The sequence below is a fragment of the Cavia porcellus genome, unplaced genomic scaffold (assembly GCF_034190915.1).
Source record: "Cavia porcellus strain 051 isolate PalLab524CR breed Dunkin Hartley unplaced genomic scaffold, mCavPor4.1 scaffold_10, whole genome shotgun sequence".
Taxonomy (NCBI): domain Eukaryota; kingdom Metazoa; phylum Chordata; class Mammalia; order Rodentia; family Caviidae; genus Cavia; species Cavia porcellus.
This window is the reverse complement of record NW_026947493.1, coordinates 9,154,349-9,169,406: the sequence shown is the minus strand read 5'-3', so window position 1 is coordinate 9,169,406 and position 15,058 is coordinate 9,154,349. Positions and strand designations below refer to the sequence as shown.

The 15,058-nt window shown below is 36.2% G+C and overlaps 1 protein-coding gene across 9 annotated transcripts in view; it reads left to right on the top strand.

The window, feature by feature from the left end:
• The window catches only part of Tbc1d5 (TBC1 domain family member 5), a 615,865-nt gene that overhangs the window by 562,242 nt on the left and 38,565 nt on the right, over window positions 1-15,058 (top strand). For all 9 annotated transcript variants that reach the window (XM_063257823.1, XM_063257829.1, XM_063257828.1 and 6 more), the window contains one exon: window positions 14,884-14,983. In XM_063257823.1, coding sequence (XP_063113893.1) covers window positions 14,884-14,983 — 100 coding nt within the window. The remainder of the gene's footprint in view (window positions 1-14,883; window positions 14,984-15,058) is intronic.

Here is a 15,058-nt window from a genome sequence, read left to right as displayed (position 1 = left end):
CTTAGGGAAATACTTATACTGATTTATCATAAAGAATGTTGCAGTGGACACAGATGAAGAGATGCTTAGGGTGAAGGATGGAAGAAGAGCCCCTCTTCGTTTGTGGCATTTTCCAGGAACCTCCACAGGTCCAGCTATCTGGAAGCTTTCTATACCCTGTCCTTTCTGAGTTTTTATGGGGATTTAGTGTATATCTAATGCTAGTGGACTGGATGGGGAAACCCAGCAAGGCCTATGTGGTTCAGCATTCTTCTTGGTGTCTCTGTGAGCATTGCTTCCTTAGGTATATAGAATAGGGCCCTCCTAGAATAAGGAGGATCTTACAAGTTAACTCTCAGACCAGGTTAGATCAGAGACTATCTTTATGCCTAGTTTCAGGACAGAAGTAACGGTGGGGCAGTGTTTCTTTAGGCTGTGAGGAAGATAAATTATTTTTCCTATAGCCTGCCTTGGGCAAGGAGTTATTGAGCTAAAAAACATGGCTCTACCCACATATTCTACAATACCCCATATGTTCAACCTATGGAAACCACATTATCTGAATGAATTATTTTAACAACCCTTCTGAAAGATTTTTGTAACTGTTTCAGATGTAAGTCAATGAAGACAGTGTGGACTTGATATATAACTGAACAATGCTAGGGATATGCTCTAAGTTAGATACTAGTTTGGCATGGAAAAACAAAGTTCTCTCTCTGTCCTTCACCTTACGGACCTGCTGTACAGCCCTTGTTGGGCTGCAGCAGAGAAGGGGAGAAGGAGTTGACATGGTCTCCACTCATTAAGGCCGTCTGAAAAGACTTCAGAGATAAGGTAGGATGGCAAAAGCCTAATTTATATCACACCTGGCCCCCTAATATTAAGATAGCCACTTATCTGTGTTATAAGGAGCAATGTTCTTTAGTGTAGTGGTTTTATTCTTGCATACAGAATGCTGTTATTATAGTGTAAGTATGTTTGCTGTAGACTGAGATAGACAGGAAGAAACATTACTATGAAAATAGAACATGGAGTACTATGGTTGGGTCTCAGTGATTGTCAAAAAAACTCGTTCTTTCCAGACTCTAGGATCCTCTGATTATGCTGTTCTGAGGGTTGGACATGGTTGAGAAATAAGAAAGCCTACTGTTGTGAGTTCTGTGTGCCACCACATCCAACTTACCTATCCATATTAAAGTTGGTTGTTGTTTTGTTTTTTAATTTGGAAAAATAAGTTAAAATAAATTATTTTAAAGGCTTTTCCAGTTTTGAAATGATTTCAGGGCCAGGGATTTAGCTCAGTGGCATAAGTGTCTGGTTGGCAAGCGCAAGGTTGTAAAAAAAAAAAAAAAAAAAAAGAAAAGAAATGATGATTTCACAGCATAAATGTGTGTGTGTGTGTGCTTGCACACTCACACACTGAGAAAGAGAGGAGTAGTAAGACAAGGTTGTTTTCTTTGAGATAGGATCTCACTGTGTTGCCTAGCAGTCTGGCCTTGAATTCTAGGACTGAAGCTGTCACTGTCTAGCTCGGGTGCCTTGCTGCGGTGAAAATGAAAATTAAAACAGGCATTCAACATGAATTTAGAGGGAAAAGATTTAACTGAAAAGAGAAAGTGAAGGGAAGACCAACTCTTGACAGAGATCAAGCCAGTCCCCTACCAAATGAAAGTAAGACAATATAGAAAAGGGCTTCACTTTGAGAAACTGAAGGGAGCATTGGTTTAAAGAGATAGATCAGCCTAGTCCAGTTATGAAAGAATACAGACCAGTTTTATGTTTTAGGCGGGGGACTTGTTTGTGATTATCTCAGTCTGGTTTTGTAGCTTGTGACTGAAGGGGCAGTTTGGTTCTCATGGGAGGATTGTGTCTGGGGCAGTCTCAATCATGTGAAATTCTGCTAGAATACAAGGTTTAGGATAATGGAGACTTCAGGGTGTAGGTGATACCCCTTGGTAAATCTCTTACCCTGGTGTCCACAGTCTTAAGAGGGATTAAATAGGCTAGGTAAATTAGCACTAAAAAAATCTTTGTCTTCGTTTAGGCAGATGTTTCTTTCCTAAATGACTAACATGCATATGTAGAGAGCTGAGAAGGAATTTGACCCACATGTTTACAAAATGAAGGTCACTGTTACATGTTGTGCCTTTATAGGCCTACATGAAGAATCATGTTTTTAAGCAGTAATTACTTTGAAGTTTGTGACTGCTTCAGAAGAAAGCACAAATCATGCTTTAATGAGTAGAAGGTTAAGGGCCCAGGAGTTTGTCCTTTGTTCTTATAGTGGTCTCTGATAATGTCAAAGTGACCCGGCTGTGTCAGCCTCCTTGTAAGTACTTGGGTAGGTACATGCCACCACATCCAACTTACCTATCTATATTAAAGTTTGTTGTTGTTTTGTTTTTTAATTTGGAAAAATAAGTTAAAATAAATTATTTTAAAGGCTTTTCCAGTTTTGAAATGATGATTTCAGGGCCAGGGATTTAGCTCAGTGGCATAAGTGTCTGGTTGGCAAGCGTAAGGTTGTGAGTTCAATCCTCAGTACCAAAAAAAGAAAGAAAAGAAAAGAAATGATGATCTCACAGCATAAATTTAACATTTTGAGCTTTGAATTTCAGTTCAGAATTTTTAAGGCCATTTTCATTCAGATTTAACATGTCTGTTTACATCTTATCTGAAAATGGGAACTTTACTGAGGAATTTGGTAAGCATCTGTTTTCTTCAAGTATCTTTAAAAATCATATTAGACAACCCTAATGTCCATTAACATCCCTACTTTAACACTGTAGAAGAAAGCCCTTTCTTTACTAAGTACTGCTCAGTGTTTCCATGTTAGGCAAAATACTATAATTGTTTACATTGTTTCATTATTTTTCTTGTGTCTTATTATTTAGCATTGTTTAGAGTACAGATTTGTTTAAAGAATGAAGTATTATTTAGAAATTGATTGGCACTCTATTTTGGTCATTTTGAAATATTAATGTGTTTTTGTTCTCCTTGGTAATCATTTTCTACTTTTTAAAAATTATTTTATTTGGGGCTGGGGATTTAGCTCAGCAGCATAAACGCCTGCCTTGCAAGTGTGCAGTAGTGAGTTTGATCCCTGGTACCAATAAAAACAAAAAAGGAAAAAAATTATTTTATTTGCATAATTTGTTTTTATTTTAAAAAATATGATCCAATTAAATTGTAGAAAATATGAAAACAAAGGAAGAGGAAAATAATCTATACTTCCACCATATAAACAATAATTAATAAATATGCTTTTCACTTTTTTTATGCATTTGTTTCAAAATTCAAGTAATTGTTTACCTAGTATTTTGCAACCTGTTGCCCCAATTAGTATAAAATTTGTTATCATTAAAGGCTCTCCTACCTAAACAGCAAGATTGTGTAGCATTCTATTTAGGAATTTACCATGAGTTCCCTATATCATGTATCATTAAACATTTGGAATTTACATGGGCATGTGTACATGTCGGTGCATATTACCTTTGTGTATATGATGAATATTCTGGGAGTTAGGTTTTTACATCCATTCATTCTCTGGAATAACTTTGTAGTATTATATTTATAATCAAAAATAACAAAATTAACATTTATAGTGTTAACCAAGCAGTATACAAATTATTTCAGCTGTAAAATCTCATATAATTCAGTCCTCCAACAATCATTATGTGGTAGAAACTATTATCACCATTTTATAGACAAGTACAAATAGCTTCACTCTCTGGTCCAGGTCAGAGCGATGGTAAGTGGTAATCCTAACAGATAATGATACTAGGGCTTATGATTCATGATCCTGCTCGTTCTCCTGTATGGCTGTACTGTTTTATATATCCGTGCCACTTATTTTTATATTCCCTAAACAGTTTTATTTGTGTTCCTCTTATGTTATTTTCTGATAATGTCTTCCTCTGCTTTTGCCATATGCTTCTTGCTTGGGTTTCATTCACACCGTGTGTGTTTTGCCCTTGTATACTCTACAGTTTTCTCAGAACATCCGTGGCCTTATTCCTTTTCCTTGAGACATCCTGTTTCCTTCACTTCCCACTTCTTATTCACCCATCTGCTCAAGAAATACAGGGTGTCTTTCCTGTCTTCTGGTTGCTATATTGAGCTGACTGTCTGCAGTCAGTGTTGATTCCCTTGACTGCTTCTCCTGTAATCTGAGGACACTGCAGAGTTCCACTCCAGGAGGCCCTCTTTGCCTGTGGGGTTTGAATTAATCTATGGACAGAGATCCTGATGCATCAAGAATTTATAAGCATTGTGAGTTTTGGGGACATTGGCCATAGCAGCCTACATGTCATTCCCTGACCCCCAAAATAGTTACCTAAAGGAAAAATGCATTAAGGATGAAAGTAAAGCCTTTATTCCAGACTTCAGTTCCTGCTCATGTTTTTCTCAGCTCCACACCTAGTTCTTCACCCACAGACCACATTTCGCTGCCTCCACTTCCTTTTATACCAGTCATATGCATCCTTTCTCATCATTTCTTCTGAGGTAACTCTTCCTTATCCTTCAAGATTTCTCACAAATATGACCCCTTCATTAATATAACCTCTTTTATTTCCATATCTACAGTTAGAAACCATCTTCTGTTCCAAAAATTGTGAAGAACCTCATCTCATTTCTTCCATAGACCTCTCTTACTGGGATCCTTGGTTTTATGTTTAAGCTGTACCTTCCTCTAAACTTGCAGAGGTCAGTCTCACTTCTCACTGTATTTCCCTCAAGGACATTATATATAATTATATAATGTAATGAAGGATAAATGACACAATGCAGATGAATATATTTAATGAATAAATTGATGAATACGTGACTAATAAATTTTAAAAACTTACCCTATGCTTAAGAAATAGTAGAAAAACATTGAAACATTTAATAAAATTAATGTATAAAATCCTGTATTACAAACAACTGAGTTTGTAATATTCAAAAAATATGCATCAACATTTGGAGGGAGAAATTGTAGAAACACCACTTTTTAAAAAACAAATTCAGAAATTATTTCTCCTGCTTATTAAGTCAAAATGGAAATCAACAAACAATAAAATACAATAGAGTCAATCATACTTGAATGTTTTTAAAGAGAACAGGGTGGTAAGCAGTTTAAATTAGGGCTTTCCATTGCAATTGATGAATCTCTGTTAAAGGAAACTGAAATACAGTTGAGAGGGCTATCATACTTGAGCATAAGGAAAAATATACACAAAGAAGAAATGGAAGTAATGGGCCCAGTTACTTAGCTTCATGAACAGTTGTCTAAACCTTAGCATATACTTCTGGAGTATTTGAATTACAAAGTAGGCCATGTTTCATGTAGGATATAATCCACATTATATATTTGCCATGAAAATTAAATGTATTAGCACATGCAAAGCTCATTTTGAAGAAAACAAGACATATAGCAGCCATTGCTGATTTACTCTCATCTTGTTTTGAAGTCCTACAATGCTTTTGTTCTTCTGTTTTGATTGGTTCTATCCTGTTGAGTTTTATTTGATTTTATTATGTGTGATGGTATAAACAATTCTTTGAGGAAAATGAGATATTATAGTAGCCATTGTTCACTTCATGTTATTTGGTGTTGAAGTCCTGTAATGCTTTCATTGTTTTGAATGGTTTTATACTATTTTGTTATGTTTGATATTATTGTGTGTGAAGGTATGTTCAACCATTTCAAAGAAAAAAGACATTATGGTACACCCAGACATATAATACTTGTCAATAGAAACCATCAAGTCAAGAAGAGTTTGGAGTGAAGTATTTTCAAACCCTGAAAGGGTTTGTTGTCAGTTGTTTGTTGTGAAGTGCTGTGTTGCTTGCATTGTTCTGTTCTGATTTGCTTTGTTCTATTCTCTTTTGTTTTATTCTCTTAAAAAAATAAAAAAAATTTAAAACCCACATGCAAAGCTCAATGTCTAGCATGTTATACTCACTATGAAAGAGCTAGGTGCTGTTTTTCTTTCTGATGGAGTATTCCTCCTTCTGTAATTCTCCTGTATAGGGATTCCAAGTACAGTTGGTGATGTTATACACCATAGTTTGGGTGTGGCCCTACTTTATAATCCTCTTTTAGTTTCTTGCCTTGAATATTAATTTGCTATACAGAGCTAAGATAATACTGATATGTTAAGCACTTACTAATCTTTTGGGCTAAACTTCATGAATACCTTAAAACCAGAAATTAGTGTTTTCCAATAATGAATCATAAAGCTTTGTATTTAAAATTCATTTCACTGTTTTAACCTGAGTATAATTTTTAAAAGGGAATTACTTTAGTGAACACCTACTCTGTGCCAGACATTGTTCTCTGTGCATTCTCACTTTGTTCTCCAGTCAGTCTGTATTTGTGCCAGGTGGGAGTGAGGGGACCAAGAAATTAAGGAACTTGTCTAAGATTATGCAACTAGTAACAGACTAAAACAGGATTTGAACCCAGGTTCGTTTACTGCAGAATTCCATCATGCTGTATCACACTTCTTTTTATAATAGAAGATATGATAAGCTTTTCTCCTCAGTACACTTATTTACACATAAGTAAGTAGTATAACTACTAAAATTGTTTCATAAATATTGATGATTAATGAAACATTTTTTAAATAGAAGACTAGTGTAACAAAAACAAATTACTCTATTTGTGAATGTATAAAACAATGTAATGGAGCATAAGAAACTTAGACATGGATAGTCTGTTCCCATAATTTTAGAAGCTTGATTCTTAGTCTTTTATCTATAATTATATAATGTAGTGAAGGATAAATGACAAGCCATCTTTTTGCCTCCAAGTGATTTCATTTCTATTTATAAACTCTGAGTGATAATTGAAGTTCAGGATGTTTTAAGATCAATTACTCTAGAGTGATAGTACTCTGGATTTCAGACTTCCAAATGAAAGAGGTTTTTGGCCCTTCTTCCACCAGAGTACACCTCTTTAATGTCATATATTGGGGTTGTTTCTTGTTTTTGTCTGTGAAAAAGATGATTTAAATGAATAAAAGTTCTTGTTCCTACAGTGTTTCTATCAAGATAAACAGATTCCAGCTTAATGATATTCATCTGGGTTTGGGGCTTGCATGATGCACTTCACTTGCTGCTACAGAATCCAGAGCAAAAACACAAATATGGAAATTTGTGTTTTTATATCCCATATATTCACTCAGCAAGTGCTCAGGGCTGCTCTCAGGGCTTCTTCATGCATATATAAAGATCATGCATTGCCCAGTTTAGAAGGCCCAATCTCATCTCAGTTTTCACTAAAGTAACATTTCTACTGCAGCAGTTAAGTGTTTTGAGGAAAAGGCTACAGACTTGGAACTACAGACTTCCCTTCAGCTGACAAGTGCCTTAACCTGCAGGCTGAGCCTGCCTCCTGTAAAGTGTCCTCTCTCATAGCTTTTGAAAAGAAAATAAAGTGAATTGAGTAGAATAAAGCCCTTAGGTAGGAATGAGTATAAGAAAGTATACCTCCCAAGGGCTTTGGCATTTTAAAAGAAGTGGTTGTTGATTCAATTTAAACTGATGCCTAGAATAAACAAAGATATTGTCATACTAGGTATTATTTTGTTGTTGTTTTGGGTTTTGGGGGAAGTTGTTGGTACTGGGAATTGGACTCATGTCCTCGAGCTTCCCAGGCAGGCTCTATGCTGAACTATGTATCCCTGGCCCCATATTTCCATACTAGGAAGCACTGTATTCTTGGTGTCCTTGGTACACTCAGAGCTGTCAACACCCTAATTACTAGTAGCCAAATGCAAGAAGAAATGGGCAATAGCAAGACCCTGTTTTTATGAAATATTGCCAAGCCATACTTTCATTACCACTATAGACTCATCCAGTTGGTTTAATGTCTATAACAAACTGAAAAGGTGATTTATTTGGTAGCAGGGACAAGAGACCAGAACCAGGATTGACAGCAATGTTAATATCACTGAGATTTTTGTGCACGCCACCTCGTATCCTTATAATTTATATAACTTTCTTTTTCTAACTACCGGTTTATAAATTCTTTGATCATAGAGATCTGACTTGTACATCCTCCAGAGGGTTGAATTTCAGCCAGATTGGAGAGAGGATGACTGGAGGTCACATGACTTGTTAGCAAGACCAGAAATAGCATTTAAGTGTCATTGTGCCATATGCCAATTTAGTGTTCTTTCTGTTTCAGTTATTTATTGCTGCATAATAAACCACTCCAAAATGTATCACTTTAATATAACAATATTCTTGTTTCTCATAGGTCTGTAGGTCAAGAATTTGGATAGGGTTCAGGTAGGGCATTTGATGGGTCAGTCACTGACCTGCCTTCAGCTTGGTGGGCCTAAACAGCCCAGGAAACTTCATGCATATGTACATAGCCTCAGTATTGGTTTCACCTAGGGTTTTTCTCTCCATTTATTCTTTTTTTTTTTTTTTTTTTTTTTGTACTGGGATCAAACTCCCGACCTCACACTTGCCAGACAGACGCTTACACTGGTGAGCTAAATCCCCAGCCCCATTTATTCTTTTTTAAAGTAGTATAACATTTTTATAGCTTACATAGCACTTTTCCTCTGGAGAAAGCAAATATTAGCAGGCCTGTTAACCCTTTCCACAGTCGGTACAGATTAATTTCTGCTATGTTTTCTTTGATATAGGAGAATGAAACTCCTAACCTCCTATGTCCGGTGTGAGTTCATGTTCTCAAATCAAATAATGAATTTTAGGAACAATGGAGGTTAAAAGCAAAATGTGTTTATTGAGAGAAAGAAAGTTTCTGTCTGAGAGAGATGGGTTGCCAAAGACTCTTGTCTTTTCCTGCGGCTTTTATAGAGTAAAATCATGGGGTGAGATGGGGTCAAGATGGGGAAAACTGGGAACTCGCAAGGCAGATGGGCAAAGGGTCGGACAGAACTATGGTTAACCAATAAAATTAATTGCTCAGATAAAATTGATTAAATCGGGGACAAATGGGAAAACAGCATTCTTAACAGCTGTGACACTTCCTGAAGGGATTTGGGATGGTGACTCCTGGCTTCCTTAGGGTGATAGAGACTATTTAGACTATCAGTCCTGAGAATATGGGTGCATTTGTTTGCTCAACTTTGAGGCCTCACTCCCCAGCAGGAAGTATCTATTTCCCCCCAGTTGCAAGATATCTGGGCTTCTGCGCTGGCTCCTTCAAGGACCTAGCCCTGTCTCACTGCCTATAATATTTCTGACTAACTCAGCTGCCTTGTAATATCTTCATCAAGGCAAGTAACAAGGCTAGTCCAATACCAGTTTGGGGTTGGGGGAGTAAGAAGACAGTACAGCCTCTCATGATTGGAGCAACCTGCATATTGAGGGAGAAAAGATGGCCATCTTTGGAGACTAATGGCAACCGTAGTAAACCAACATACAGAGATTCCTTTCTTTAGTTTTCATACTACCCAACAGAAGAGGAAAGTTCAAACTTGTGCAAAAACAAAGAAGCAGAAAAATGCCCGCAAATGCCTTATCCCTTTTCATCTTAGTGCCCAACTGAAGAGTTCAAAAAATTGCGTTACCTACCCTACACAAGGTCTCTGATTGTTATGGCTTGGATCAAGCTTGTCATTGTCTGGGGTTTTGGAAGGTGATTGAATCAAGGGGCACTGCACTCATCCATGCACTAATGCACTGATGATTTCATAACTAAAAGTGCTATAGGGAGGTGGAGTCTGGTTGAAAGAGGTGGGTCGCTGGGCAGGTGACCTTGAATGGTATATTGTATCCTCCCAATTCATACCTGTTATATACTGCATTTCTCCCAACCATGATCTGTTTCCTGACTACTGTGACAAAAGCAGCTTTTGTCCTCTGTTCCCCTCTGCCATATAATTCTGCCTAGGAACCAGCAACCACTGAGTATAACCATAAACCAAAATGAACCTTTTTTCTTTTTTAAAAATTTTTTAGCACCAAGTACATTTATCAGAAAGAAAAAGACATGAAATAGCCCCATATCTTTCATTGAGAAATCAAAAATAAAAGAAAATAAACCAAAATGAATAGAAAATAATAAAGATCAGAAAACACAATCGCTTATCAAACTGCCAACATCATTTTTATAAAGATTAATGTTTTGATTCTTACGTTGCTGTAAAAATAGAAAGAATAGTCTAAAACATTTGATAAAGGAACAGAATTAGAGCTCCAACCCTCCTCAGTCCCAGGACATCACAAAGTTATACCAATCATGACAAAATAGCATTGATATCAAGTTGACAGACAACCAAAGTACCTAAATAAGGTCCCAAAATAGATACCCACATAACAGACAATTGATTTCTGGCAAAGATGCAGAAGCAATTAAGTAGAGAAAGGATTGTACCTTCAATAAATATACTGGAACAACTAGATATCCACATGCAAAAAACCCAACCTTGTAGCACATCAAAAATTTAAGACATCCAAAAGGCAACTCAAAATGGCTTACAGTGAGTTAGTTAAAATAAAGGCAGGTGTGGCCTGAGTCATTGCTTGACTGAAAGTTATTCTCTCTGGGACAAAATACATATTTTTTCTTTATCATACTGAAACAATATGATGTTTATATATGTGTGACATATTTATTTCACTAGTATGTTTGCAAAGTACATGCATTTACCTATAAAAATGTCCAGTTTATCATTCTTTGTGGCTGAATAATATTCCACTATAGAGAAATATCACATCTTTTTTATCCATTCCTCAGTTGATAGATATTTATGTTTTCAAGATCTGGCTATTATAAACTGTGCTGCTATAAAGATGGGTGCACATATATCACTGTGCTATGATGTTTTTAATTCTTTTGGGAAGATACCCAGAAGAGGAATAGCTAGTTCAAATTGGACCTATGGTCCTAGTTTTTTGGGGAATCTTCTGTGTACTCACTTGATTTCTATAGTGGATGTACCAGTCTGCAATCCCACCAACAATGGAGAAGGGTTTCTTTTTCCCCACAGCCCCTCCAGCATTTGTTATGTTGATTTCTTAATACTAGCCATTCTTTCTGGGGTAAGTTGAAATCTCAGTGTTATTTTCATTTGCATCTCTTGAGTGACCAGTGCTGCTGAACATTTTTTCATGTATTTATTTGCTGTTTATAATTTTTCATCTGAGAAGTCTGTGTTAATCTCAGATGCCCATTTTTTGATTGGGTCTTTAAATATGAGAGGACTGATTTTTTTTTTTGAGTTCTTTATAAATTCTTGATAGTAATAGAGGAACAGTTGGGAAGCATTTTCTCATGCATAGTAGCTTGCCTTTTTCACTCTGTTGGTGTTTTCTCTTGCTGTGCAAACAGATTCAGTATGATGAGACCCCATTTGTTGATTCTTCACTATAAGTCCTGTGCACTGTGGATATTATTCATAAAGTCTTTGCCTGTACCAGTAACTTCAAGAGGTTTATCAACTCTATCTTCCAGCACATTTAATGTTTCTGCAAAATGGATTACGATCTTTAATCCATTCTGATTTTAGCCTAGTATATGGTGAAAGACATGGGTCCAGTTTTAATCTTTGGCATATGGAAAGCCAGTTTTTCCAACACTATTTATTAAAGAGACTCTCTTCCAGTGAATGTGTTTGGCACCTTTGTCAAAGATAAGGTGACATAGTGTTTCTACACAGTTATTTCTGTATCTTCTAATCTATTGATCTTCAGGTCTGTTGTTTTGTTTTTGTTGTTGTTGCCAGTACCACACTGTTTTTAATCACAATAACTTTATAGTATAATTTCAAGTCAGGGATTGTGATGTACCCTGTCTTGTCTTTGTTGCCCAGGATCACTTTTGCTGTTCTAGGTCTCTTCTGGTTCCAGATGAATTTTAGGATTGTTTTCTGTAATTCTGTAAGATATGCTTTTAGAATTTTGATTGGTATTGCATTGAACCAGTATAATAGTTTTAGAAGTATAGCCATTTCCACTATATTGGTGCTTCCTACCCAAGAGCATGAGATATCTCTCCATTTTCTAATATCCTCATTAATCTCCTTTTTCAGAGTAATATAGTTTTCAATGTAGAGGTCTTTTACATCTATCATTAGATTGACTCCTAGGTATTTCTTTTCTTTTCTTTTTTTTTTTTTTTTTTTTTTTTGTCTCTATTGAAAAAGGTATTGTTTCCCTGATTTCTCTTGCAGTGAGTTTGTTACTTGTACACAAAGGCTGTTGATTTTTGAGTGTTGACTTTATAACCAGGTGCATTACTAAATTTGCTTATTAAATCTAGGCATTTTGGGGGGGTATCTTTAGGGTCTTCTATGTAGAGTATCATGTCATCTGCAAATAATGATAATTTAACTTTTTTCCTTTCCTATCTTTATTCCTTTTATTTCTTTCTCTTCTCTAATTGTTCTGGCTAAAGTTTCCAGGACTGTGCTGAACAGGAGTGGAGACAATGAACATCCTTGTCTTCTTCCTGATTTTAGAGTGAAAGCTTTCAGTTTTTGTCCATTTAGTTTGATAGTGCTGTTGGTTTGTCTTAGATCGGCTTTTACCAGATTGAGATAAATACCATCTCTTCTAGCTTTTTGTAGGGTTTTTATCATGAATGGTTGCTGGACTTTATCAAAAGCTATTTCTGCATCAATTGCAATAATCAAATGATTTTTCTCTGGCCAATTGCACCCTCACACAGGAGAACCAAGTCCTCGGTACTCACCACCAGCCAGCACAGTCCTCCATGTCTCCTGCTATCCTCCATTGCTGAACCTTTCCATAGAGGCCTACCAGGTTGCTGGCCACCACTGTCACTGTGAGCACGCCCCCAGGTTCCAACAGCTCCCCTCAAGCAATGAATCCAGCTCTGGGGGAAGGCACTGTTAGCTACTGCCTCCTCTTTCATTGAAGTTTTTCTTTTTACTCTCTCTGTGGGCTTTGAATCACACTTCAGACTCTTTTTGGGTCGTGCGGACCCACTTCCTTCTTGTTTTCATAGTTGTATATTCCCATGTCTAGATGGTGTCTCTCAGAGAGGCTGTTTTCTCTACTGCTTACTAATCCACCATCTTCCTAGGAGCCAGAACCTTTTTTTTTTTTTAAGTTGTGAGTATTGGATATTTTGTCCCATTAACAAGAAAACTACTAAGATACCTATCATCATCCTTTGCCTGAGCTGCTTCTGATGGCATTTGTTACTGAGAACAGGAGGAGAGGCTGCTGCACTTTGTAAGATATGTGAAAAACATAGCGCTTGTGTAACCGTACAGTGTACCTTTCACAATAGTTTGTTTTTAGAGTTACTGTTATATGTGAGTTTTGTATTAGGCATTTCAATCCCTACTCCCTAAGGTCAGGTTCTGCAGGCAGCTGTTAAAAGCAGTACTTTTCAGGTTGCATATATGTATTGACAAAATTAAGTATACCTACAAATAACTTTTCAGCTATTAATTTCCATGTACAAGTCAAACTATACTTATTCTCTTAAAAGGTATGAGGAGGGCATACCTCAGTAGGGTTCCCCCCCCCCCCTTTTTGGTAATCATACAGGATTTTTATGTGAATGGGCAAACACCTGAAACTAGAAAATCAATTATCTGGCCTATACCAACTCTGGCATCATCCTTTCTTTGTATTTCAACTAATAGGTTTTAAAATACCCAAATGATAAGGATTATTCTTTCTCTAATAAAAACTACTATAATCTTATACATTTTCTGGGGAATATTTTTACATATATTATTTTTTCCTTGAAGAAAAAAAGACTTTATCCTTTTACAATTATATTGTCTTTTACCACTTTGATAATTACTCAACTCAGAGTACTCCTTCTAGAAACAAATGACATATTTTACTGCAAGGGAGGAAAAATAACAACAGCTATTTTGGGGCTGCTAGGACAAAACTTTATTCTAAAGTGCTTTGGGAAATCTCGCATTTTAAGAGATAAACTATGTCTATGAAATTGAGATTTGTTTTATATGGTTAGAGAAATTTTAGGTTTTCCAGAGGTGAAGAAACTGAGCAGTACTTGGAGAAGTGGTTGAAAACAAGCTTTATTATGCTTGCAGACCCAAAGGAGTTTGGCACTCCAAAGTCTGAAGCCCCAGTGTGGGTTATTAGAGCCTTGTATAGGGCCTGTGGCGAGAAAAGGCAAGCAAGCTAAGGTACAGAAGCGGAACAAAGGCAGTTCCTTAAAGGTTAATAGCTGGGCACATCTGGGTGGCCTTGGCCAGCTATAGAGCCAGCAAAATACAGTGAAGCTATTTGCTTATCAGACCAGAGTATGGGAAAAAGAGGAGATTGTCAGCAGGGGGCATCAGAGTTGAAAAGTTTCCTTTTCCTCAACAATATATAAATGTAAATCTTTAGGAAATCTTTCCTAAATGTGTTGGAAGAAGAATTAAATTGCTTTTGTGACATTTGCCTAGAAGTATAGCCCTCTTAAATCCAGTTTGCCTTTTTAGTTTGTGTTGTTCAATATTTATTGACAATATTTTATGGACACATTGATGTTAATATTGTTTGGTCAATTTTTCATGCTTGTATCTTGTACTTTGCCAATTACTTCAAAGATAACAATATACAATGTATTAACCATTGTTACTTTCCTATTAATCTTGTTTTAAAATTTTGTTTCATCGTTTTTTCTCTTTAAAATACAAAAAAAAACATATTTTATGTACGTTTTTATACAAAGTTATGTGTGTGAAAGTTCAAACATAGCACAAAAATAGAATTCAATTAGTAGTCTAGGCTTCTTCTTAAATTTCTATTTTATCCTGTTTATATTTTGTTGGTGATGGCAGTGGCAGGTTTTTGTTTTTTGCTATTTCCTTTATTTTATCTAGATTTGAAAGGAGGTTATGTTTCTTTAAAATAGTCCAGATCATTGAGAATTTGGGGGGATTTTATTTGAATATATATATATATATAAAATTTTTTTTTTTTTTTTGCTTCATTTAGGAAGAAGAATTAGAAGCCCAAATTTCCTTCCTTCAAGGACAGTTGAATGATCTGGATGCCATGTGCAAATACTGCGCTAAGGTGATGGACAGTCATCTTGGTGAGTGAGCTACACTGGTCCTGGGAAAGAATGGTTTTAACAATAATATCTGGTAGCATTACTGTGTGCTGTCCT